Raw genomic sequence first — 27,642 nt, 5'->3', positions numbered from 1 at the left:
GAAATTTGGTTCGGATTCTTGAGTTTTGGGCTTTATTTTGAAGTTTAGAATTTAGTTTTAAGGCAAAAAATTTGTTTAGGTTAGTTTTTATTTATTTTAAAATTTTAAGTTGTTTTTGGGTTTTTCTATTTTTTTTTTCAAAAATTTTTAGGAATTTTAGAAATTTTTTGGGATTTTTGGGTTCTGACTTGTGTTTTTCAATGATTTCTTAAAATTTTTGGCGAGGCAAGCGACGACCGAAGGAATTCACAGCTGTCGGATTCTAGATTTGTAGGTGGTTTTTGAGTTTCTTTCTTCTTTGGTCACTACATTATTATTTGGAGGAATTTTAAGCATCTTGTTCGATTCCTTTCTTGCAAACTCGGTCTGTCTGTCATGATAATCCCCAGATAAGATGAAGTTCTCCATAGCTTTTTGTTCAGCCTCTTCGGCTTTTTTTAAGTTCCCCTTTCAAATGCTTTATCAAGGTCCTCATATTGCTCAGTTGTTTCTCGACTTGCTGAAGTTCGCGGTAGCATTTTGTATGGACATGTCGTCAAACTGCTAGAATAACTTCACTTTTTGGCCTAATTAGTCATTAGTCTTTTTAGCTCGGCACTGGAAACTAAGCTTCCTGTTGCTCTCCACATAGACCATGATGTCCTTGTTATATTTCTTCATATCCTGCTCAGCCTTGAGGAGATGAACAAAAGCCTTGTATGTGTGCAGGATAGTCTCAGCCACGTTTTGAGAAGTGGACTTCAAGAGTTGATCAAAGTCTGCAAAAGAAAGAACTGAACTAAGACTTAGACAAAATAAATAAACCTAAAAGTCTTCGACTTAGAAATAATGAAAAACCGAGCTTGACCTTACCCTTCTGAATCATAGAATAGTGGCCAAATCTCTTGGCCACCTCAAGATTATCAAATGCATTGTCATCTTTGTCAAACTCCACAGATAAGTAGCATTGGCCCCCAGCAGCAGAAGACTCGATAAGCAGATTGGCCAAGGAGGGATTAACAGACCTCGGCCTCTTATATGAATTCTTTACAACTAGTATCTTTTCCTTGAGTTTGACAATGGCTGCTGGAGACCTACCTTCGATATGATTGTGCTGGGGTGGCTGTTCACTTATCTTGATGCCCGACCTAAAAGGTTGAACATCGGGCTGGGGGGCCTTACAATTTCCCTTGCTTTTAGAGGTTGATTTGGTATACCTGGCCATGCTAAACCCTGAAGATTTCTTAGGAGTAGAAAAGCCATCATGACCTACCATTGCTGCAACTGAAAAACGAGTTGAGAGTTAGAGCTAGGTGGTTACCCCTAAACCCAATCTCTTTAAGAACATTAGGAGAAGTTAACCCAAGGACATTTATTGGAGGAAATCATTTATTGTGTCACAAGCTCTGAGTTCATCGGTAGTCAATGAGCCCATAGTCTCCACAAAGATGCTCGAGGTATTATTTACTTTACACATCCTACCAACCCTTTTTATACATAGGAAGAAACCTTTCAAGTCTTTATTGAACTCCATATAATTTTTATTGTAATTGAATTTATAGGATTGTAGTAAAATAAGTTGCACGTGAAATGCCTTCTTTTAAAAAATAAAGATATTTATTCTACTTTTAATCAAATGGAGAGTTTTTTAAATTTACCCATTGTTAATTAATTTCAGTATATATATTTTATTTTTTACATACAACTCCATTGATTTATTTATCAGATTACATTTACAAATAGAAAAATTTTAATCAATCAAATAACTTTTAAATGTGATAGTAAAAAATTATTTGATAGTATTTTTATTTTTACTAAATGAAAAAAAAAGATTCAACTTTATTAAGCTATTAACAAAAAGTTAAAGTACACTATCAAGTAAATAAAAACGAACAGATATTTTATAAATCATAAGTGAAACAAATAAGTAAAACTAAGAGATACTTTTGTCAATTAAAAATAAAAACAAATTAAAAATCAATAGAAAAAATGGACATAAAAAGATATTTGTCAAATAATATAATTTTACATAATTTTATAAATTATTAAAAAATAAAGTAAGAATATAAAAAATTTTATTAAATAATTTTTATTACATAATACTGTTTTAAAATTTTTTTTTATTTATTGCTTCATACAAAAACCCACATGAACTCCTCGCATAAATTAAAATTTTTCAAAACTTTGAGAACCAAATATTTTATTTTATTTTTATGATTAAAAAAAAAAAAAAAAAGCTAAACAACCACCAAAAGCAAATAATAATATAATTATAGGCAAACTGATAATTGCAGTACCTCATTATTTATGCCAATTTTCGGATCTCTTTCTTTTTTTAGAACATATTATTTGTAATTATTGTATTACTATTAAGTAATTATATTTTAAAATTATATAAATCTATCAAAATATTATATATGGACAATTGATAGGCTCTTAAATAATTTTTTGTTACAATTAGTTAATTACATAATTATAGTAAACAAATTATAAATGAAATTACTATAAAAAATAAAGTGTTACCAAAGAAATTTTTTGTCAATAATACTTCTTATTCCATCAACGATAATATTATCAAAGAATTTACTTATGAAATTCATCAATATAAGTATTGTCGGTAATATAATTCCATCAAAATTATAAAATTTTGCCAATAACTTACCAATAAAAAACTCTATCAGTAACAATATTTTTTCTTTCAGTATATTAATTTAATAGTTTCTTTTTTTCAAAATTGGCATTTTCAAAAAAATCCATTGATAATACTTAATTTTTTTCATCAATAATACTTTTTATTCATATTTAATTATATTTAATTTATAATTTTTATTACTTTATTTTAGTTTTTAATTTATTTTTAAAATAATTCAATGAATATCAAAATATATATAAAAAAAAATAACTAAACAAAACCTCCATTTCATTTACAAAAGAATATAATAATTGGTTAGCAAAAAAAGAATATAATAATTTTTGCTTAGTTGTTTATAAATTCTAATTAAATGAAACACAAAAATACATCTCTTAAAAATTTTGTATAAATATTTTGTAACACACGCAAATCAAGTAACTAAATACTTTTAATGCACAACAACAAAATTACCTACAAGATAAAATCAAAAGAGTTATAATATAAAAAAAATTAAGAAGTTTATATGTGATACGTGACACTTTCCAGTAACATATGAATGGCTTGTTTCCCAATTTGTCATTGGCCACTAGTTATCCATACTATCTTTTGAACAGACAACATTACTATTGTTGATATGAAATTTAGCTGTACTGAAATAATTTTATATTTCAGCACTCAATTTTTTTAGGCCAGATTTCAGCACTCAATTAGAAAAGTTAGCTTCTCTAGGCACTTATTAATTTTGCAAACAAAAACCTAAACAAATAGATCCTGAAATATTGAAACCAGGAAAAGAAAATTCTGGTGAGATTATGATATCAATCAACAAAATACCTCTAGGCACTACTTTCCAAAGCATCCACCAATAGATATGCATCTAAGATGTCATGCATGCATACAGCATAATCTAGTACAAATCTAATTTTCAAATTGCGATAAGTTCTCAAATTTTAAATAAAATGTTATTTACTTTAAGATTACATTAGAGCCTGAAAACAAAGAAAGGAGCTCTATTTTATTGAGGTTCAATCCAACAAAGAAAGCACAAATCATTAGTAATGCAGCACTGTTTTGCTTATTATCAATCCTTTAATTGCTGTTCACAACATATTTGGAAGTTGGAACTATCTTTTCATTTCCACAAACCAAATGCTTTCACCAAGATACCTCAATCTCAGTGGGGTAAAGAGCCTATTCCCTACTCTTAAGGCATTATATAACACACACTCACACACAATATCTTCGTCCACCCTATTCATGTAGTTATCGCTGTTAGGTGCAAAGAAGGCAAGAGAACCTCAATGTATCCATCCACAATACAAAAAGAAAACAGCACATCCAATACATGTGCCAAGCAAAAAGCTTAAACATGAGTGTAACTAGTGAACATCAAACAAAAGCTAATTGTATTTAAAAGAAAATGTTCACGTTAATCACATGAACATTTATCCAAATAATGACATTTTAAGATTTTAAACAACTTTTAAATTATTAATTTAAGCTATCTAAAGGATCATATGAGCAATTATTAGTCTATTTTACAAAATTGTCTATCAATTACACAGAAAAGTCTCACACAATCCAAAATTTAAAGGAAAGCTAAAGAAAAGAAAATACGTTATATCTTAGCTTGAAGATGATTGTGATAACACAAAGCTTGATGACTTGCTCAAAACAAAAACCTAAGACCAGGCAAACAAAAAGAGTTGGAATGAAATCCGTCAAATTACCCGAAAAATCAACACCTTTTTCTTACTCAGGTAAAGATTCACAACTCCAAGCACCAAGTTGGTTTTTTTCTTCAGTAAGTAAACTAACCAATACTTTGAAGCCTACCAATTAATTTTGCCTTAAAAATCACTTGTGCTTTTATTCATTTTAACTTGGTCTTGGATTTTTCTTACTTTCAGACTTAGTGGAGCTTAGCAATTGCAAACACCTAGTTGTTGTCTTAACATCTTATTTTTCAGGGACCACAACATAATTGATGTAAGCTGCCAAATGGCCAATGGGGCTAAGGTGCTTTCCTTTCCTCTCAATGGTTGTAACATCCCTTAGCTTTCTCTCAGTGTCACTAATCATTCCCAAAACCCTCTTTCTCTAAAATCTTACCACTATCTGATTGATAATCATGTTATTTTCCATGATTATTCTTCCTTCAATCAAAGGAGTTGATGTGAGAGAGAGTTTGTTAATTATAAGTGGGCCATTTTTTTATTCCCAACAAATGAAATATTAGAAAAAAAAATTGGGACCTTAAATTTGAAATGTGTAATTATCTAGCCTTCCATCTTTTGTAAATGATCTGTCGCCAAAATCATTTATGGTTTTTATAATTGATGATGTCCAAGGATTTTCAACTACTGCAACTTATATACTTATCTCATAGCCTAACATCCTAAAGGACTTGGAACTTAAGATTTTTTTTTTTTTTTTTTGTCTATCTCTATTAAAACTCTTAACCAATCGAAAAAGCGAACTGATAAGTGAAGGAAATGGGATGGGGTCTCCTAAGAAAAAGCTAGACTTAAAACACACATAACCCACATGAAAAGGTGTTATTGTTCTTGATTAACCTCAATATTATCTGTTGTTGAGAAATTTCCAGTTTCGCTTGAAATGAAATGGAAATAAGGCAACCTCATTCAGGGTTAAGACTAATCAAAGATTAGGTCAAACGTTAAAACCAGACAATACGTTAGAAAGGCTTTGTAGGCAATGCTAAAGACCAGCAATGGGGCAAAGGCAAATGCATATAGCTATTTCACAAACAAAAGAGTTAAAGAGTCAATTTTGAGTCCTACGAATTGGCCCAAAAAATTTTGAGTCCTACTCACAGCGTTGAAATTAAAGAAAAATCAAATATTCTGAATAAGCAAAAAAATAAGAATAATATATATATATATGCATATATTCAAGATATTCAGCAAAATTTTAAACAAAGCAACAAAGATGAAAAAAAGGTGCTGACCTCGATGCTTTTGAAGAGAGGCAGGACCGATGGCAATCTGAGAGAAGAAGGAAGAAAGGCGCGACTGCAAGCAGGATAAGCTTGAGAGATACCGAGAGAGAAAGAAAGGAGGCGCAGCGACGTTAAGGCAAGGACACGGCGACGCGCAGTACCGATTGACGACTATCGAATAACTGTGTTACGGGCTGTATGCTGTTACTGGGCCTAACATAATTGTGGATTATGCTGTTGGATTGGTTAATAGGCTTTATTCCAGACCAGGCCTTATTAGCTTGTTTTCGGTTTTTAAATTTCTGATCTTATCATTAGATGGAACGAGAGAAAGAGTATGAGCTGTAGCATCCTATACTCAAGGATCACAGCTGTGCATTCTATTAGAGTAATACAAATGATGAAGGGAACGTATTGTAGAGGGCACTGTTAAGCAATATAAAAAAAGAATTTTCTCTCTCCACGTTCTTCTTTAATTCTCTCTCCTTCCTCTATTTTCTGCTTCTTCATTCTCTATTTTCCTTCTCGATTACTATCACTTTCTGTTGAACAATTTGGCTCATAACAGACTGTGTCTATGAGATTGGATGAGTGTGAGCGTGTGAGAGAAGAGAGGTCTGGAGGTATGAGAGAGAAGAGACCAACGAAGGATAAATATGATCTGTGAGGAAGAGGGATTGTAAGATGAGAGTGAGATTTGATGGACGAAAGGGAGAGGGCATGGGTCGTGAGAGTCGATGGGTGCTAGGGATTTTTAACATTTCAAGAATTCACTATTTTTTTCTTTTTGAAATTTAAATTTTTATTCAAAAATTAATTATCGACAAAATCAAAAACTAATTTATTGACGTAATATTAACGAAAATTTTTATTGATAATATTTGCATCAATCTTTTACATTTCTTTCAAATATTTATTTACAGAATATTAAGAATAATTTTTTGATATTTTATCGATAATTCATTTATAAATATTTTAAAAAATTAATATTTTATTTCATTCATATTTCATTTATAATTACCAATGGAATAATTTCATCAATAAAATTTCGTTCGAATTAAGCAATTTTTGATAGCGAATGCTCCACTCTCACGCTCTTTATCGCTGCCTTTTCTCTCTCTAAACATACCCTCCTTATTAACTTGATTGTCAGAAATTAAGCTACCTAGGGGCAAGCTCCGATCTCTCTCACTGCTAATTATGCGTCGAGTTGCAGGTATCAATTGATTTCCGACGGTCCAAGATTTTAGTAACACAGTAATATACAAAAAAAAAATGAGACAACAGATATTTATATAGAAGAATAAAGCTAATAAAGTTGGTTCCAATCGAAAATGATTCATATAGATCCAAATTTTGAAAAAAAAAAAAAAAAAACCTAAATTATTAAGAAATTATCCAACCCGAATCCAATTGCCGCCTCTGAAGATGAATTTGTGATTTATCCTTAATTCAATATTTTAATATTAATTAGTAAGACAAATCCATTTCAGGGTCCTACATGATCAAGTTAATTAGTTGGTGTTTAGTCACGGATTGATCCAATTGATCACGGATTCACTCAAAACAAAACAAACAAACGACAAACGTTCACGGGCTCTCAGAGCATATCAGACGTGATCAAATTTTTATGTCTTTATTTGAGCAATGAATTTGATAACCGAAGCTGCCATACTTATGCGACAAGTGCTTCGTCTGACTAACCAGCTGGAAAAAGACATCACTTTTGTGCTTTTCAGGAGTATTTATGGTAAAAATGATATAGTGATTTTTTTTTATTAAAAATTATCAACAAAAAATTAAGAATAATTTTAACATTTATGTTTATCTAATATATTAGGTCGATATGACATATCTAATGTCACAACAGCTTGGTATTGTCTTTATTTCTTTTAATGGTTCCCTATTACTTATTTATAAATATGAAGGTCTAAGCAAATATTAAAGCAAGTCCAATCTATCCCTATTTATCCTTATTACTTTTTTTTTTATCTCATTTATTCTTACTTACCCGTCGAAAGCAAGCTCAAGAAACACTTCATGTCTTTATCTTTAACCGTATTTATCTTCTATCTTTCCAAGAACACTTTGAGATTGGAGCTTGACACAAACATCTAATTTGCCAGGTAAGGAACATTTCTATCCACTAGCCTAGCACAAAACAATGCCACCAAGGAAGATAACCTTAGAAGAAGGAGAGACCGGCCATCCTAACTAAAATAAAAATACATAATAGTCAACACTTATAATGACCTCTCCCACCCCAGACAAGTCCGACCATGAAATAATTTCAAGCCTTGACCGAGCAAATTTAGACCCTTAAACAGATATTGTAGATCATAAACAACCTTCGAAAGTGCCCTACTTAATCACTCATGGCCGAGGAGTTATGATAAGATAACCAAGCTATAAAGAGTTGGAAGCCTTTTCAACCTCTAGAGAAGAGCATAGCATCCTAGTTCACCATTACCCTAACCATAACTTGATACATATGACAACCCAAAAATCCAAATATTAAGGCAAGTCCAATCTATCCATATTTATCCTTATTACTCTCCTTTCGACCTTATTTATTCTGACTTACCCATCAAAGGCAAATTTAGGAAACATTTCCTATCTTTACCTTTAACCGTCTTTATCTTCTATCTTTCTAGGAACACTTTGAGATTGGAGCTCGACACAAACATTTAGTTTGCCAGGTAAGAAACCTTTTTATCCACTAACCGAGCACGAAACAATGCCACCAAAGAAGATAACCTTAGAAGAAGGAGAGACTGGCCATCCCAACTGAAATAAAAATACATAATAGTTAACACTTATAATGACCTCTCTTACCACAGACAAGCTCGACCATGAAATAATTTCAGGCCTTGACCAAGCAAATTCAGACCCTTAAACAAATATTATAGATCATAACTCTACAACAAGCTTCGAAAGTACCCTACTTAATCACCCATGGCCGAGGAATTATGATAAGATAACCAAGCTATAAAGAGCCTCTTCAACCTCTAGAGAAGAGCATAACATCCTAGTTCACCATTACCCTAACCATAACTCGACACATATGACAACTCAAAAATCCAAATAAACAAACCCCGAACCCCAACCAAACAAAAACTTGACAGCTCAAATACAGGCTATGGAGAAAGAGTTGAAAACAAAAGCAGTGGTATTCGAGGATGAGCTTAAGTTCCTGGAAACCTCACCTTTCATTGAAGAAATCGATAGAGCCATGCCTCCCAAAAAATTTAAAATGTCGACTTTTAAAAACTATGATGGTACTTCTAACCCTTTCGATCATTGAAAATTTATTAGACTAACGTAATGATACAGGGTACAAACAAAGCTCTAATGTGCAAAGGCTTGGCTACCTTTTTAAAGGCTATAGCTTGATCCTGGTACAACAGCCTTGAACTAAGGTCAATTATAACGTTTAAAGAGCTTAACCACTCTTTTTTATCTTGATTTGTGATTAACCAAAAAATGAATAAGACAACTCTGAGTTTAATGGCAATCTACCAAGGTCGCAATGAATGTTTGAAGAGCTATTTCACGTATTTTAAAGTGCAAGCTCTACAAGTTAAAAACCAGGAGCAAATAGGTATCAGTGAAAGAAACCATTAAGCTACCAATTTCACTGGGGATAAAATTAAAGACTATCACCTCAATCATAGAATTTATGATTGTAAACATCTGATCAACTTACAACATGACATTAGGTCAACCTAGCCAATTTGTTATGTAACTCATAACTTAGCTCATCATTTGAAAGTGAAATTTTAATACCCAATAGGGTTAAAGAAGTCAAGGGAAACCAGTCCACAGCACGATAGTGTTATGTCACAATAATCAAATAGAAGATTAGGAACCAGACTGGCAATTCAGTCAAAACCAAAATCACTAAGAAAGGGCAAATAACGAAAGCTGATAAGAAGTAGAAAGCCACTAGCAAAAACATAGAGCATAATATCGACCTGACAGAAACTCAAAGTCACTTTAAGCTCTTAAATTCTAACCAAAAAAAAATCTTTTATTTTATTTATTGAATTTTTTGAAATAAATTTAAAGATAATTAAGCCTTTAAGCTGGCGTGGACAATTACATATCATTTGGACTGAGTCAATATGCTAACCAAAATGCAGTATTAAATGAAAAATAGATACCAATTTCACTACATATATATTCAACAAGTCATCAATAATATATTGATCATCATATCGGGGTCTATTTTCTTTAAAAATAATTTTGACCTAATCGAACAAAAAGAGATAATTGAACAAAGATCGAACTGAAATGAAAACGAACTTGAGCCAGTCGAAGATCTCATAACAATTTTGTTATGGGATAGCATCCCCTACAAACATATGCAAATCGAAAACAAATTTCAACATAAGGATTAGTTAATTCAACTTCTGAAAGATAATGTCGACCTGTTCACTTAGACACCATCCGATATGCTTGAAATTAATATCAAAGTAATAGTCCACAGGCTGCATACTAATCTCAAGGTAAAATCAATTCAACAAAAAAAAAAGAACTTTTACATCAAAAAGACAAAGTGTCATCGAAAAAGAGATCGATAGATTACTACAAGCAAGCTTTATCAATGAGGTCTATTACCTTGAATGAATAGCCAACGTAGTCATAGTCAAAAAACATAATGGGAAATGAAGAATGTGCATTGACTTTATTAACTTGAACAAGGCATGCCCAAAAGATAACTTTCTTCTTCCTACCATAGATCGACTGGTGGATAATATTACCAAGCATGACATTTTTAGCTTTATAGATGCTTATTCTAGTTACAATCAAATCAAAATGCTAAAGAATAATAAGGAAAAGATAGCCTTTATTACTGAAAAAGGCATATATTATTACAAGATGATGCCCTTCAGATTGAAAAATATAAGAGTGACTTACCAAAAGTTGATAAATAAGGTGTTTAAAAACCAAATCAGCCACAACATGAAAGTATATAAAGACAACTTGATAGTCAAAGTAAGAGCTTGATCGAGCACTTGAAAGACCTCAGAAAGATCTTTAACACCTTGAAAAAGTATAATATGAGGTTTAATATAAGCAATGTGCTTTCAGAGTCACGATAGGTGAGTTTCTTGGTTACATAATCAACAAAAAAAGGATAGAGATGAACCTAGAAAAGGTTCAAGCAATTATAAACATGAAGGCACTGACCTTGGTGAAAAAAGTATAGAGGTTAATTGGTAGAATAGCTACCCTAAGTCAATTCATGTCCAGGTCGGTAGAACAATGTCTGTCATTCTTCAAAATTCTTAAAAATGTCTTTAACTTTAAGTGAACCCCTCAATGTCAAAAAACTTTTAAAGAATTCAGAAAGTTCTAGTCCTTTTCATCCATTTTATATAAGTTGAGGTCTAACGAAACCTTGTACTTATACTTGGCCACCATAAACCAAGTCATCAATTAGGTTTTAATTTGAGAGGAAAAAAAAGTAAAGATCAGTGTATTTTGTGAGTAAAGTATTAACAGGGCCATAAATTAACTACAGTGGTATAGAAAAATTAGCTTACGTGATTGTTACTTCGGCCAAAAAACTCAAACCATATTTTTAAGCCCATGTGATCCATGTATTGACCAATCAACCATTTAGGCAAGTCTTACAAAAACTAGAAATGTTAGAAAGGTTAATCAAATGGGTAGTAAAGCTCAATGAATTTGAGCTACACATCTTACTTAGGTCGATCATGAAATCTTAAGTGCTAGCAAACTTCATCATTGAGCTCACCTCAGTACATATTAAAAAACAACCTAAAAAAAAAAGAAAAAACCCTAGACAAAGAAATTTGGAAACTTTACGTTAATGGATAGGCCAAAACCACAACAGATGAGCCAACCTTATTCTAATCAGTCCAAAAAGATAGCAATATCTTTACGTCTTAAGATTTAAATTCAGGGAATCTAATAATAAGGTAAAATATAAGGCATTGATAGCTAGTTTAAAGTTAACAACTGAGTTAAATGTTCAACATATAACTATGAATAGTAACTTTCAACTAGTGTTTGACTAAATAAATAAAGAGTTCGGAGCTTGGGAGGATGAAATTTGAAAATATCCAGATAAAGCATTAGCTTTGGTGGCTAATTTTAAAAAGGCTGAGGTAAAAAAAAAATATCAAAGTCAAAAAATTCAGTGACAAACCCCTTATCTAAGTTAGTTTCAAGAACAACAACAAAAAGTTTGGACTAAGTCTTGGTAGAAAAGCTAAGATACATAAGCATCGAGAACATGTTTATAGGATAAATCACAGAAAAAAATCTAGATAACATCGATCAAGATATTTTTTACCATAAAAACACTATTCGAAGATAGGATCTGAGCTAAAGCATTAAAGGAAAGCTTCTCGGTACACAATAATTAAAGAGAAACTATACATAAGGTCTTTTAGTCTACCTTATCTAAGATGCATTAATGAGGAAGAGGCAGACTATGTCTTGTGAAAAATCTATGAAATAATATGTGAAAACTATCTCAAACTTTGACCATTAGCCTACAAAGTGCTTAGGTAAGACTATTACTAGCCTACCATCAAAGGGATACGATAAATGTCAAAGGTTTGCTCGTGTGTAACATCTCTCCTCGATCGAGCTCACCCCTATCATTAACCTATGGCTCTTCATAGAGTGAAAAATAAATGTATTCGAACCATTCAACCCGACCACAAGTTAGAAAAGATTTATCTTAGTGGCAGTTAACTACTTAATGAAAATGGCTTGAAGTTAAGACCTTGGCCATTACAACAAAGGTCCAGGTGGAGAAATTTGTATAAAAGATATAATCTATAGATTCAACTTACCTCAATCCATAATAATGGACAGTGACAAACAATTTAAAAACCCAAGGTTCAAAGAGTAGTGCTCAAACCTTCACATCGACTTGAGATTCATGTTGGTTGCCCACTTTCAATCTAATAGATAGATTGAAGTAGCAAACAAGACAATATTAGAAGTCCTGAAGAAGAGACTAGATGCAGCAAAAGGAAAGTAGGTTGACAAACTATCAAAAGTGCTATGGGCGTTAACGATGACCATTAAAGTACGAGCAGATGAAACCCCATTTCACTTAGCATTTGGAATAGAGGTTATGATACTTGTTGAGATCAGTCTTCAAAGCTTAATGGTAGAATTAAAGTCAGAAGAAAGAAATGAGAAAGCACCAAAACTTGACCTAAACCTCATCAAAGAGTAGAGAGACATAACCTTAAAATGGATAGTAGTTTATCAATAAAAGGTGTTTAGCTATTATGACAAAAAGGTCTAACATAAGTATATCAAGAAAAGTAACTTGGTGCTAAAAAAAGTTAAAACTTTAGGAGTAGATGATTGAGGTGGCAAGTTAGCCTTAACCTAAAAAGGATCATATGTAGTTAAAGAAATCATCTATGATATGACTTACAAATTGTAAGATATGAATGGCAATGTCATCCCAAAGATGTGAAATGTAAATAACTTGAAAGCTTATTATCAAAAGCTTGGACTAAGCCGAGCTCACACTTGTATTTTGTACTCGAATGTAAAAATCAAATTATGATTACACTGAGCTCATTACTAGATTAACTTAATAAGATCCGACCTGGAACTTGGATGGATTCTCAAGTTAATTTAATTCGAGGTACTTCTAAGCTAAGCAACTAAGTTCTTAGCCCGCTTAACCAGGCTTAAAGTTTGAACTTGGTTAACCAAGTAAATCCATAGAGTTCATATTATCATAATTAACCAAGCTTGAACTTGACCGTGAATAAACAAAAATAATAATGCAATTAAACTTAAATTTAAGTTGAATTGAACAAAATTTACATTTCATTTCTCGTTGATTGGTACAAAGTTCTAAGCAAAAAATTTTTGAGGTCACCATAAAAATCAACCTTATACATTAACAATTTTAAAACAAAAAATTTTACTAAAGTTACAAAAGTTAAAAAGAAAAAAGAGTCATGCATCAACAATATTAGCAGCAACAATGGCATCTCCATCAGCAGAAGCAGCAACAATGACCTTAACCTCCCTAACCTCTTCCCTTTTGTGCTCAGTCCCCAAAGTTACCTCGAGTTTGGCATCCATGGCCTTATCATCATTTTTTCTTTCTCCTTCTCCTCGGTCCAATTTAAAGAAAGTCTTAATCTAATATTATTGATATCAATATAAGAGAGGTCAAGATTAAGGTCAAAAAATTTAAAATATACTTCATCCTTGAAAGGCACTAAGCATATTTTTTTGGAAAACTCCACCTTTAGTTGGAAGAATTCATTAGAAGCCTTAAACTCCTCAACATATTTTTTCTTTAGATCTTTTTTCTCTCTTTTTGACCTTCAACTCAACTTCAACCTCATTATTTCAAACTGGGCATCATTAAACTTAAACTCAGTTTGCTCTTTCATAAACTTAATAGAAGCTTTCTCAACTAAGACGGCCTTTAACTTTGTTGTCAGGTAGTTATTTTTCTCTACTTGGCCTCCTTATTATAAAATGCATTAAGGCTAGACCTAACATTGCCCAGAGCATCCAAACTCTTTTTGTGCTTTTTGATTAGGATAGTTACATCTTTCTCAACCTTAAAAAAATGAGCCATAGTAAGGTAGGCATGGTAGAAGACCTGGCTAATGTTATCCAGAGGCTAAGGTGAGAATTTTTATTAAACTACATGGGATAAACTCAGATTTAGTAAAATAAAAAATAATAAAAAATTGAGTTAAAGTCAAATAGTGCTTATCAAGATGAGGAATCGTGACCTTACAGAACCTCTTTGTCACATTAAGATTCATGGTGGGGTCATTAGTGAGAATAAGCTCTAATCTTGTAGAGATCTTTTCCTAACTAGGCTTTAACACCTTGGCTTTAGATTCTCTAAGGTGAAAGAGAAGACATCCACTATTGATTTTTTTTTTAAAAAAAAAAGTGCTTATGCTAAGAAGAGATATCGGCCAGCCCCAGACTTTATCTTTTAAACTATTGGTAAGTACTAAATTGACAGGTTGATGACTTTGTCCCTTCTATGAGATGGGACCCTGAGCTAAATTTTTTTATGGCCTTTTTAGTAGACATCTTTACAAGATCAAGCTAAATGTTGGTATATAACAAAGTCAAAGTTTTCATTAGTAGACATCTTTACAAGATCAAGCTAAAAATTAGATAAAAACAAAGTTAAAATAAAATCTTACGAGGTTGCCTTATACCTACCCTAGTACTTTATCCCATTTATTACTTTTGAGGAGGTCAGCTTGTGGCCATTAATAATGAGCTCCCCTTACAGGTATACTCCAATATTTTATCCTAATCTAATATATCTAAGATGAAAAGAGCCACTAGTATATCTATAAAGATATCGAGCCCATTTATTATCTCCCACACCTCAACCTCAGTAGTGGTCCTAACCTCCAACCCACTATTTTTATTTATTTTTTGTTTTTAGAGGAAAAAATAATTTTTTATTTTTTATTGAGCTCGAGCAATCGATAAATAATTTTTTATTAGGCCAAGCTATTATGTAGTACCACCTATAATCATTGGGGTGTTTTTTAAGGAAAAAAATTCTCAAAATAAAGGGAAAGTGGAAAGAATGTTTAGATGTTGATAAAGAATAATAAAATCTACTATGTACCAATAGAGTTAGGAGTGAGTTGAGTGATAGTTGAATTATAAGAATTAAAAATTGAAACAAGCAAATAATAAAATGAGAACCTTAGACGGCCATAAATGAATCCCAGTATTCATACAGTCGATGTGGCTATAGTTTATTAGTGATTAAATTTAAGAAGTTTGGCATTAATATACTATATCCCTTTTTGGGAAAAAAAAAAGGTTACCTCCAGAGCGCAGACTTAATGAACTGAACAAATATTAGGACAATTTTTAAGATTAGCCATACGTTTTAGTTCCCTCATCATGTTTTTGGAGATCATACTAAGGTTACAAAGAGTATATAGAGGAATCTTGGTCAGATAATCCTATTCCACAAGGTCTTTTTCTTCATCATCACTTTTCCCAACCAAGGTGCTCATTTTCTCTTATTTTTCCTCGGAACCCTCATCATCATCAGAGTCTTCACTTCTAAAAGACTCTAACTTATAAGCAAGAGTAGGATTTTAAGGTTGAACCATGGCTAAAAGCAACTCAACTCTGGAGGAAAAAATATGAGGTGGAAACATTTTAGAATAAGAAGTAATCTCAACAAGAATTAGTTAAGATGAAATAGAAGTGACAACAGAAGTAACAATTGGCGGGAAAATAGAAGTAAAAAAAAATTAATGAAACTAAACCCCGAAAAGAGAAACAATGAAAAATGAAAAAAGGTCGACCATAAAAGATAAACTGACCTAAGAGAGAGGGAAAAAAAGTGGAATCTATCTGAGTACATAGTTTCTTTGTGCTCAAGACCAATTTTCCTCTTGCCCAAACATTGTCCACGTTTTGCAACTACCCTTCTTTAAATATTAGATTGAACCAAAAGGCCATCATCCGATAACCATGACCTCTAATGACTGGCAAAATCAGGTCGTTATCATCCTACCCAAGCTAACCTCCCCTAAGTTCTACCCTAAAACTCTCAACCTTCCCAAAACTTAAATTAAAAGATAATTGAGAGTACGCACTAAAAAAAATAGAGAAAATAATAACTTTAAGGTCGAAAACCTTTAAGATAAAAAAAATAGATTGAAGTGAGAGTAAAGAAAGCATAAAGTAGATAATAAAAACCTCTACTGCCCTTTATATAACCGCGTCATAGATCAAATGAACGGCATAGACTATGTCACATGTTAGAGTGAAGATGGGAAGACATCTTTTAATCTTCCCTCTTTAAATTTTTTTCACTCAAACTACTTTTTTCTTTATTTAATGTCATCAAATCAATCGAACTGGATAAATCCCAAGTCAGACCGACCAAACCAAACATCTCTCCAAGTTAAACTAAATGCCTAGCTCATCATTAGAGTCTAAAGAAAGCACTCAAATCCAAACTCTTGAAATAAAACACAAGTTCCATGTTGACCAGACAAACTCTAACACTAATCTCAAGTCATCCTGAACAATTAGCATGTCAATGACCTCCAAGCTAACTATGCACTCAACCTAAGATATACGCACAAGATTAGACCTACATAAGGTTGGACCACGGTTCAAGGCTAATTGTCCCATAATACCGACCCCCTTTATGACATCAGTTTCAAAGAATCAAATTTCATGTCATTCTTTTTTGCCTACTTATTTTATATTAGGTATGCCAATCATACATCCAACAGCTATTTGATAGAAGGATAAAATGTTGAGGGCATTTAGTGGTCAAAAGGGTATAGTAGTCTTTTTTCCTATTAGAAGCCTTCAGCAAACAATCAAGGGTAATTCTAACATTTATGCTGCCTAACATGTCAAGTCGGTTTGACACACCTAGTGCCACATCAACTCGATACTATTCTTATTGTCCCCTAATGGTCCCTCATTATTTATCTATAAATATAAAGGTCTCTCATTATTTATCTATAAATATAAAGGTCCATGCAAACATTAAGACAAGTCCAATCTACCGTTATTTCTTCTCATTACTCTTCTTCCAACCTTATTTATTCTAACTTGCGCGTTGAAGGCAAATGCATGGAATACTCTCTGCCTTTGTCTCTAACCATCCTTGTCTTTTGTCTTTTTAGAACACTCTAAAATCGAAGCTTGGCACAAACAATGCTCCAACAAAAGAATATCATTATCCTTTATACTTCAATCTAGCTTAATAAAATAGAGCTAATTTCTTTCACAAAAAATGCTAAAAAAAAAAAACTCAAGTAAAAAATAACAATAAATGGGTAATTTGGTTCGCGTAAACTTAGATTTTAGAAAAAAAATTGAGAAAAAAGTTATATTAAAGAAAAAAGTGTGATTTTTAGATTTTATTAATTTAAGAAATATAAGATTTTTGTGTTCTATTTAAAGAAATATAAGATTACATTATAAAATTTATACTATCATTGATGACACGTGAATAACATATGTCATTTATAACACATAATATATAAAAAACACATGATATGTGAATAATACGTTATCTTATTTTCAACTAAATATTTCCCAAAATATATTAAAGAATTTTAAAAAATAATTTATTTATATTTTCAACAAAAACAACATTTTTAATCTTAAAAATATCATTTTTATTTAATTTCGAATTCTTTTTTTTTTTCATATTTTCAACAAAAATTGTATTTTTTATCTTAAAAACATCATTTTTATTGATTTCCAAAAATATTTTATCATATTTTTTTTCAAGGATCTCGTTTTTATCTTAAAAACATTATGTTTTGTTGAATTCTGAAAAATATTTTTTTCATATTTTCAACAAAGATTATATTTTTAATTTCAGAGATTTCAATAGCATTGTTTTTTTGTTTAAAATATTAAAAAGATTGTCTTTTACATAAAAACGTAATTTTTGTTAAAATTATGAAAATTTTAAAAATAAAAATTTCTCATAATATATCAACAAGCAAAATATAAAATACAAATAATTTTTTTTCATAACATATTTTCAACAAAGATCACATCTTTAATCTTAAAAACAAGGTATTTGTTGAAAATATAACAAAGACCATGTATTTAATCTAAAAAATGAGATTTATGTTTAAAACATATGATAACAAATTTATTTTCCTAATATTTTATAAAAAAATTATTACGTGTCTAAAGTAAATAACTTTTTTTATATAATTTAAAAACACAATTAAGTGAAAGTAAATGGAAAAATTTTTCACTTTCTTTTCGGAATCTAAAAACACCTCCAGAAGATGAGAATCTTTTATTCTTTTACTTTTTCCTTTTTAATACTTTTAAGAATCTTAGAAAATCTCAAAAATTATATTTTGTGAATCAAACTAATAAATTAAATTATAAAAAATAAAATTTCGATCAGGAATCTTATTTTTCCCGGACCAGACGACTCCTAACATGTTTGGGTAGAAATATGAAAATAAGATGTAGTTTTGAGATAATTATTTTAAGATGTAGAGTTTAAATGAATATGAAGAGTTAAAAATAAGATGTAGTTTTGAGATATTGGGAAAAATAATAAAACAAATTAGAAAACGAGATGGGAGAGCATATAACAGACTAGCTAGTTATTATGAGTATTAATATTATGGGGCTTATTATGAGAGCAGAAAGCTAGCTGCTTGCTCACTTTAAACAAATAATCCGCATCACATGTACAAAGACTGAACACCCTTGTGGAACTTTATACTCGATTGATACGTATTACAATAACTTCCCACTTTGACGTACGTACTAATGATCGCTTTCCCAATTCTCATTCTCGTTAGTCTTCATACAAAATGCCTTGAAACAGTCTCTTTGCTTCCATCTTTCTTTTTCTTTCCTTTTTCCCCCTTTACTTTTACTTTCCCTTCTTCCCACCGCAAATAATCATGGAATCCAAAAATGGAAGTTTGCCACTCTTACGCATCTTGCTTCTGATTCTGCTTGGTTTTGCAACCTCTGATATCAATCAGGACAAAACAGAATGTGCTAATCAGCTAGTTGGGCTTGCTCCATGTCTGCCATATGTTGGTGGAGAGGCAAAAACACCTACCATCGATTGTTGCAGTGGGCTCAAACAGGTGCTGGATAAGAGCAGGAAATGCCTGTGTGTCTTGATTAAAGATAGAGATGACCCCAGGCTTGGCCTCAATATCAATGCTACTCTTGCAGCTACCCTTCCTAGCACTTGTCGTGCCGCTGTTAACATGACAGATTGCATCTGTAAGTTAAACATATGACTACATAATATTCACAGTTCGATTTTTCCTTCTATGAGTGTTTTTCTGATTTTGGTTGCCTTCCATTTTGGCTGTGAATTCAGCCCTTCTGCACTTGGCACCCAACTCCCAGGAAGCAAAGTTATTTGAAGGATATCAAAAGCTGACAGAGAGACATGGCAGTACCCCAGCAGCTAGTGGTAACATATATACACATGATGTCAAAATTTTCTCCATAAATCAGTTGTTAATTTTTTTTCCTCACATGTAGGGAACTCCACTAGCAGTGCGGCAGAGAAGAGTGATGGAGGAAAGGGAAAGAGGTGGATAGGAGTAGAGTTGGCTTTTGGAGTTTCACTATGGATATTCACTGCACACCAAAACCTTGGTGTGTGAGGACGCCATTTACAATTACAGCCAGTTAATATGAATTACTGTATCTGTATTTTTATAAACAGTGGACGTGACATGATCGAGTTATATATGTATTGTATGACCTTTTGTCTTGATTGTATTTTTTTGCTATTTTCAAGGGTCCCACGTGGATTAATTCGTATGGATGGGAACAGATCTCCTTAAATTCCAATTAATATGGCAGTATGGTGGGTCCTTCGTAAGTTAACCTCCAGTCAAGCAAGGTCAAACGGAATGCAAATGCATTGAAATGGCTTGTAGACTGCAACGTTTTTCCAACACCTTAAAATTTTAGAATGTTTCTTCAAAATTGGCATTCAGGAATTTTTTTTAAATAAATTTTTATTTTTTTGCAAAAATAAAAAAATTTATTGTTTATATGAATCAATCAAAAATATTTTTTTTTTATTTAGTTTTTTTCGAAAAAACTGTTTAATTTTTCAAATAATATTAAAATAATCATTAAAATATTAAAAACTATTTATTATTAAAACATTAAAATTATCAATAATAAAATAGTTATTTTTAACAATAATAAATGTCAAAATATTATATTAAAATTAAACACTTAAAATAAAACTATTTATTATTTACATTAATATTTTAAGATATTTAATGGATCAAAAAATATTTTAAAATATCTAAAATATTATTCCTATTACTATAATAATATGAAAAATAGTAATATTTATAATATTAAAATAGTTATATTTTATATTGAAACTATTTATTATTAAATAATAACAAATAAATTACTTCTTTATATTTGTTATTAAAAGAGTAATATAAATAAATTTGTAAATAAAATATAAAAATAACATATTGTAAATTGAAAAATTATTTAAAATATTCATATTATAAAATAATAATATTATTATAATAAACAATATTATGTGTTAAAGTAAGAAAACTACTATTTACTATATTATTATTTATTAAAATAATGATAGTAATATAATTCTATTTATTATCAAAATATTTAAAATATATATGTATAATGATGTACAAAATAGAAACATTTAAAATTAAAATATCAGCAGACTTTTAATATTTATTTTTTAATTAAAATTAATAAAAATATTTTTTATTAACATAATAATTTTTCTAGTCGGATTAAATTAAACATTAACTTAAAAAATCATGTTTAAGTTCGACATGAGTAGAATAATAAAAATATTTAAAATTAAAATATTAGAAAATTTTCAATATTAATATGTTTAAAATTAAATAAAATATTTTTATTATTATAATAACATTTTGGATAGAGTAAAATAAAGTTCGAGCTTAAAAATTCATATCCAAAGTCCAGTTGAGTACAACTATATTCATAAGCTTGGAAAATAATCCTACTCATAAACATCACTTTTTCAAAATACTGCCTTATTTACCTTTTCAAAAGATAAAGGTAATTTTCAAAAAATGATCTTAGTTTTTGTTGCAATACGTTATTTTTCATTGGCCAATTAATTTTTTATCAAACAAATACTAAAAAAGGAAAAATCATTTTTAGAAAATCAATTTCTGTGAAACAAACGAATCTTTAATGTACTATAACATTATGCTAATTTGAAAAGCCCTTGTCAATTCATTTCATTGCCTATGCATCACATTAAAATCATCAAATTATGTTGAAAGTTCTTATAATTTATGAAATTTTAGAATTTAATCTTCGTACTATAACTTTACAAATTTAATCATCATACCATTTTAATTTGATATTATTACTTTAATTACTAACTCCATTAATTTTTTACCATTAAAAATGTTGACGTAATTGTTGATTTGATGATGTGGGTGTTGACTTTATTAACGTGACAACTTAAATAGATGAAATCAGTTATCAAATGATGTAAATGGTTCCTATACTTACACAAAATTTAAAATTTAGTGCTTATAGTTTTACAAAATTTGAAATTTAGTCCATGAATAAAAAAAATATTTTAAATTTTTTTATTTTTTCAAAATATTAAACTTTAAAAATATTTTAATCTCTTTAATATAAAAAATATTTTTAGAAATATATTATTTTATTATACATAATTAATTATTAGTAGTAATATTATTATCATTTATATTAATCAATTAAACAATAATAATTTAAATTAATATATCAAAATTAATATCATTTTAATTAGTTTAAGTATATCATATCATAAAATTTATAATGAACCAGGCTTTTATCCATTCAACCAAACAAAATAAGATATTCAAATCTAAATTTATAATGCAGTGGGAATGAATTTGAAATAAATCATGAATGAAATGATCATTCTATTCAATCAAATAAAATAAGATATTCAAATCTAAATTCTTACAAAGGACGAGCTTTTTATCCATTTGAAGAACGAACTTTAAATCCTAACAAAATGAAAGGAGAAAATGATTTTTTTGTAAACCAAAATATCGATATTGTGTATCATAATGAGAACAATAAGTTTTGTGGGTCTTCACTCTTCAAAAAAAAAAAAAACTTATTTAAAAATTTGTGTTAAATTAAATACTAAGGTTAATTCTAAAACCAATACAAATTGAGTTTAGTAGATTACTTTAATGTATTTAGAATCTTTAACCTAGATTTCATTATAAAAATTATTTGAATATGGTTTAATTTAAAAGAATAGAAATATTGTTTGATGGATAATTTTACCATTATGGGATGTAATTATAATTATACTTCATTTAATAAATTAACAAAAATAATACTTTTATTAAAATTAGATAGTGACAGATTTGTATAAAATAATAAAAATTTTATGATAAATTTTTAACAAATTTGTGTAAGATTTTTTTTTCCATATTTTCATAATATACTACAATTGTGACAAAAAAGTGTGATAAAATTAATAACAAATTTATATTTTATGATGGAATGTAATAAGAAATAGTGACAGAATTAGTAATAGTATTTCACATAGGCGACAAAAATTATGATAGATTTAGTGACAATTTATAAAAATTGTGATAGAATATTATGATAAATTTTTCAATATTGTGACAGAATATTATGTGGCAATTTTTAAAATTTAATATTTTTGAAAAACTAGAAAATTGTTTATATTAAAAGGATTAAATTTCAAATTTTGTGCGAATACGTAAATTAAATTTCAAATTTCAAGCAAGTACATGAACTAAATTTTAATTTCGTATGAGTGCAATAACCATTTGTATAATTTAATAACTAATTTGATCCATCCTAATTGTTAGCCAACAAGTCAACGTCATATTAGCAAAATGAACGCCACATTAGTAAGGTCAATACTCACATCAACATTTTTAAAAGCAATAAAATGATGGAGTTAGTGATTCAACTAAGATCATTAAATTAAAATAATAAAGAAACTAAATTTGTATAAATTATAGTATAAAGATTAAATTTCAATGTTTCATTAAGTATAAGCACTTTTGGCATAATTTAACCTAATTTTTTCAATTTACTCACTTAAGTTTGAGTAAATATATTTTTTTGGCCACTCACTTTTTAATGTCTAACAATATGCTAATGTGGCAATGCTACATTAGTTGTCAGGTGCCAAAACTATGTGGCAATACTCACATGGCATTTGTAAATTTTGAAACAAAAATAAATTTCAATTACTTAATTTTTTAAAAAATTTCTAATTTGGTCTTTCAACTTTAAAAATTTACAATTTGATCTCTGACAAATAAATCCTCCAATTTTATAAAAAATAAAAATACATTTTTTATTTTTTTATTGCATGAAATTAAATTATAAATTTAATTTTATTATAATTATATCATTTAAATTTGAAGAAAAAAAGATGAATATTATCCACTTGCAAAACTTACTAAAATAATGTTATTTCAAGTCTTTGTTATTTAACTCATTCAAACAAACTCAATCATTTCATATTTTATAATATCAACATTTAGTTTTAATTTCATGTAATAAAATATTAAAGAAAATATAGATAAAAAAATAAAATAAAATAATTTATTATATTAAAATTCACAAACCTTTATAAAAGTTGAGAATGACATCTAAATATTAATAATTTTACAAACATTAGAGACCAAAATGTAAAAATTTAAAACAAATACTAGAATTTATTTAGGTTAACTTAATGATAAATATTTGAAGTAATAATATTTTAGTAATTTTGGCAATTGATTAATATTCATCTATTTTTTAAATTTAAATACTATAATTATAAAAATATAAAAGTTCATAGTTTAATTTCATGCAATAAAAATATTGAATTTTTGTTTTTATTTTTAATAAAATTCAATTACTATTTGAGTATTATCCCAATATATTTCAACAGGTAACATAAATAATAAAATAATTTATTATATTAAATTTCATAAACATTGGTGATCGACTCATTATAAATTCATGGTGACAATGAGTTATTGACAATGGAGAGCAAAATATTAAAAATTTTACAAATATTAGTGTCCAAAATATTAATAAATTTCATATTTTATAATATTAAGGTTCTAATTACAATAAACTTATGTTATCTATATTTCTTTTAATCTTTTATTACATGAAATTTAAATTATGAACTTTTATTATAATTAAAATTTTGATATTATGAAATATAAAATACTTGAATTTATTTAGATGGACTGAATCATAAAAATTTGAAATAATGTTATTTTAGTAATTTAGGCATTTGGATGATATTCATCCATTTTTCAAATTTAAATAGTATAATTACAAATTTTATAATTTAATTTCATGCAATAAAAATATTAAATGTTTTTTGTATTTTTTTATAAAATTTGAGAACTTATTTATTAGTGACCAAATTGTAAAATTTCAAAATTGAGTGACCAAAATAGAAATTCTTAAAAAGTTAAATTATTGAAATTTATTTATTTTTCAAAATTTATAAATGTACATTAACAGTGACATTTAACAACTGATGTAACAATACCATGTCAACAAGCCATTAGACATTAACAATTGACTAACCAAAAAATTTACTTAAATTAAAGTGATTAAATTAAAAAAAATTAATACTTAAGTGATCATTTTACCACAATCCCTAAAGTTGGGTGACTATTTGCAAATTTTACCATATATTTAAACATAATGATATTATTCATGATGCCATGAGACTAAGATTTTTTTTTTTTTCTCTCAGAAGGGGACCACAACCGATGTTTTGCTTTATCCTAAAGTGAGAATAAAAAAGTCATAATCGAGTGATATCATTGATAACACTATCATATTTAAACTGTATTACGAATGAATGATTAATTAACGCTAGGCATTTTTTTTACTATTTAATGTGGTGAAGGGTTAACATTGCATGCAAAACATACTTTATATTTTGTTACATTTTAATTTTAGTTATTAGTTTCAAAATATTTGATCCTAATTTTAATAAAACATTTTGATTTTTAATTGAGAATAACCTCGAAAGTTATATCCTAAATGGAGAAAATAGACAATATAGATTCAAAATTTTGAATTGTCTTAGGCCATCGACTCAAATTGTTTGGGTTAGAGATTTGTCTTAGACAAACTAATCTAGTGTATCTAGGCAAATCTAGATATGAGTTAGTTTGGGCTTTTTATGCCAATTAAGGATGTTAGACTCATCTCAACTTTTTGGAATTCTGACTTTTTGGCTTTTGTATCACCTCAAGAGTTAGTGCCACCGATAGGAGAGCACTAGAGAGAAGAAAATATTTATGCATTATGAGATGTTTAGAAATGTAAAAAGGAATAAAACAATTATAGTTGAAGATAGAATAAATGGTTAAGATCGAAAGCAATGAATAGTTTGAATTTGAAAAAAAAAAGATTTATCATTAAGATTTGAAAATTTTAGTGAGGATTCTTATCTTATGTGATAGATTCTTAGATAATTAAAAAATTTGAATTATCTTAAAATTCAGTTCATAAGTGTTAACCAATACTATAGCTATTTTAAAACTCATTTCACCTTTGAAAATTAGACTACATACATTCTTTAATATCAGATCTTGGTCGATTAACATTGTTGAAACGAAAAAGTAGGGAAAGGTTAAAAAATTAAAAACTATCCACTTCATCTTTATCCAAAAAAAATAAATGTCAAGTCAATATTAAAGAGTATCATTTGAATGTGATTTTGATTGCATTGTCAATCGATCTTAGAGTTTAATTTTCAACAAAATATTCACTTTAATTTCAAGAAAAAATGATATTTTTATTTATTTAAGATGCAAAATTTAATATTTACATATAAATATATATGTAACACAAACAAATTTACTAAATTTAAAAACTTCACAATTTGAAGATAGAATAATTGTAGACACCTAATTTTATTTGGGATAGTTTGATTGTGTTCAATTTTGGTTTTGGCTAGGACATATCAATTTAAATGATTCGAGCATTTTAATTTGACTGGACTTATATTGATTGCGTATTAAAGATTCAATATCATTTTGTATTGGCCAATCAATTCAATTTTATGTCATTTGGGCCTGAGGGCCCTATAAAAATCTAAGTTGGTTTTTTAAGTCCAAAGTCCAAAGTCCAATTTTAGGTTTAATTTCAATTTGGAGACCTAATTCAGTATTAGGTTAAGTTCATGGCATGGGCCTGAAAGCTCAAAAGTTAATAAAAGCCCACATTTGTTTTTGCAAGCCCAAAACCCAAATGCATTTTTAAAGCAAAAAAAAAAAAAAGATTAAAAGGTCAGCTGCCATGGCAACAACCTCATCTCAGTTTCCCTTTTCCCCAAATTACATTTTTTCCCACCAAATTGCTAACTCCATTTTTAGCTAATATGTTTTATCCCCTCAATTTTCACCTATAACATCATTGCAAGAATTCATATAAACCTATTAATTGAAAATTACAGTTACCATTGTTGCAATGTCCATCCAAAAATTCCAATCACTTTTTAGATGAAATTAAATTCAAAGACAAAAACATGGGAAGGGAAGATAGCTCAGGCTCTATAAATAAAAAGGGTTAAATACATATTTGGCTCCTTAATGTTATAATTTTTGTCACATTGGTACCTAAATTTCTTTTGTCACATCAATACATGAACTTTAATTTCGTAACTCAATTTACCCAAAAATTTAACTTTGTTAAAAAAAAGTGACACGTTTTAAATGGCCTATCAAATAATACCGGCTGTCAACAAAAATTTCACGTCTTTAACTTAATTTTTTTTTTCATATCATTAAAATTCCATATCAGAGATCAACCATAAAATGAAAAAAAAAATTTACAATTTGTTTTTTAACTGAGATAAGAAATATTTCAAGAAGCTAGCTTTTTTTTTGTAAAATTTAAGAAGAAAAAGAAGAAATAATCAATAGAAATGAAGAAGGATTATAGTATGGGTATTTAAGGTTTAAAATCTCTTGTGACTTTTTTTTGGGTGTTTAAAGAAACTGTTTCAATCATTTTGTTTCTTTCTTTGATCCTCTTCAAATGGCTAAGAGTAGATCTACGTCAAATTCAAAATCAATAAATTATTTAAGAATTTTTTTTTTGTCATTATGGATTAAAGGCTTCAATTTGCACCTCCCTTACTCCATGGGATAGAGGGAAAAAATTTTATAACTACCCAAAATACAAAGAAGTATGTGACAATATTAGAAACTAAATTGGGTTTTGAGTTTGGGTTGATATTGAAATGTTATAAGTACTAAATTTGTTCATAATATAAGGTGATATTGAAATGTTATAAGTAAATTTTAGTTTTATGCTTAATTTTGGCTATTGATTTTTAATATTTATCTCACTGATGCAGATTAGTAAGTGTGGATTTTTTCATTAGGTTGAAAAGAATGAAGATGAGCTCACTCTTGAGGTTCACTTGAGTAATGTGAATGAAGAATTAATGAATCTAAATAATTTGTTATTGACAAAAAATAAAGAGTTAAGGATTGAGAATATACCACTGAAG

At 28.9% G+C, this 27,642-nt stretch overlaps 2 protein-coding genes across 2 annotated transcripts; one reads left to right on the top strand and one right to left on the bottom strand.

Moving 5' to 3' along the window:
- Nucleotides 1-242: 242 nt before the first annotated feature.
- Nucleotides 243-6,302, bottom strand: LOC111286214 (uncharacterized). Its single transcript, XM_022876082.2, has 3 exons — nt 5,583-6,302; nt 853-1,263; nt 243-758 (listed from the first exon to the last, which is right to left on the bottom strand). The coding sequence occupies exons 2-3, from the start codon at nt 1,253-1,255 to the stop codon at nt 571-573; spliced, it is 591 nt and encodes a 196-aa protein (XP_022731817.2). The 5' UTR covers nt 1,256-1,263; nt 5,583-6,302; the 3' UTR covers nt 243-570.
- A 12,580-nt stretch (nt 6,303-18,882) lies between these two features.
- LOC111285978 (non-specific lipid transfer protein GPI-anchored 6-like) lies at nt 18,883-19,902 on the top strand. The gene is made up of 3 exons (XM_022875721.2): nt 18,883-19,346; nt 19,447-19,542; nt 19,614-19,902. Exons 1-3 carry the CDS (start codon nt 19,013-19,015, stop codon nt 19,736-19,738), a joined length of 555 nt encoding a protein of 184 aa, XP_022731456.2. The 5' UTR covers nt 18,883-19,012; the 3' UTR covers nt 19,739-19,902.
- Nucleotides 19,903-27,642: the final 7,740 nt, after the last annotated feature.

Source organism: Durio zibethinus, chromosome 6 (assembly GCF_047325235.1).
Source record: "Durio zibethinus cultivar Kanyao isolate XHJ-2024 chromosome 6, ASM4732523v1, whole genome shotgun sequence".
In the NCBI taxonomy this organism is placed as follows: domain Eukaryota; kingdom Viridiplantae; phylum Streptophyta; class Magnoliopsida; order Malvales; family Malvaceae; genus Durio; species Durio zibethinus.
This window is presented reverse-complemented; position numbering and strand designations above follow the sequence as displayed.

Coding starts and splice junctions, on each gene's coding strand:
- LOC111286214 (XM_022876082.2), bottom strand. CDS start 1,255: ATGGTAGGTCATGATGGCTTTTCTACTCCTAAGAAATCTTCAGGGTTT. Junction 759..852: donor CTATTCTATGATTCAGAAGG/GTAAGGTCAAGC, acceptor TTTCTTTTGCAG/ACTTTGATCAACTCTTGAAG.
- LOC111285978 (XM_022875721.2), top strand. CDS start 19,013: ATGGAATCCAAAAATGGAAGTTTGCCACTCTTACGCATCTTGCTTCTG. Junction 19,347..19,446: donor TAACATGACAGATTGCATCT/GTAAGTTAAACA, acceptor CTGTGAATTCAG/CCCTTCTGCACTTGGCACCC. Junction 19,543..19,613: donor CAGTACCCCAGCAGCTAGTG/GTAACATATATA, acceptor CCTCACATGTAG/GGAACTCCACTAGCAGTGCG.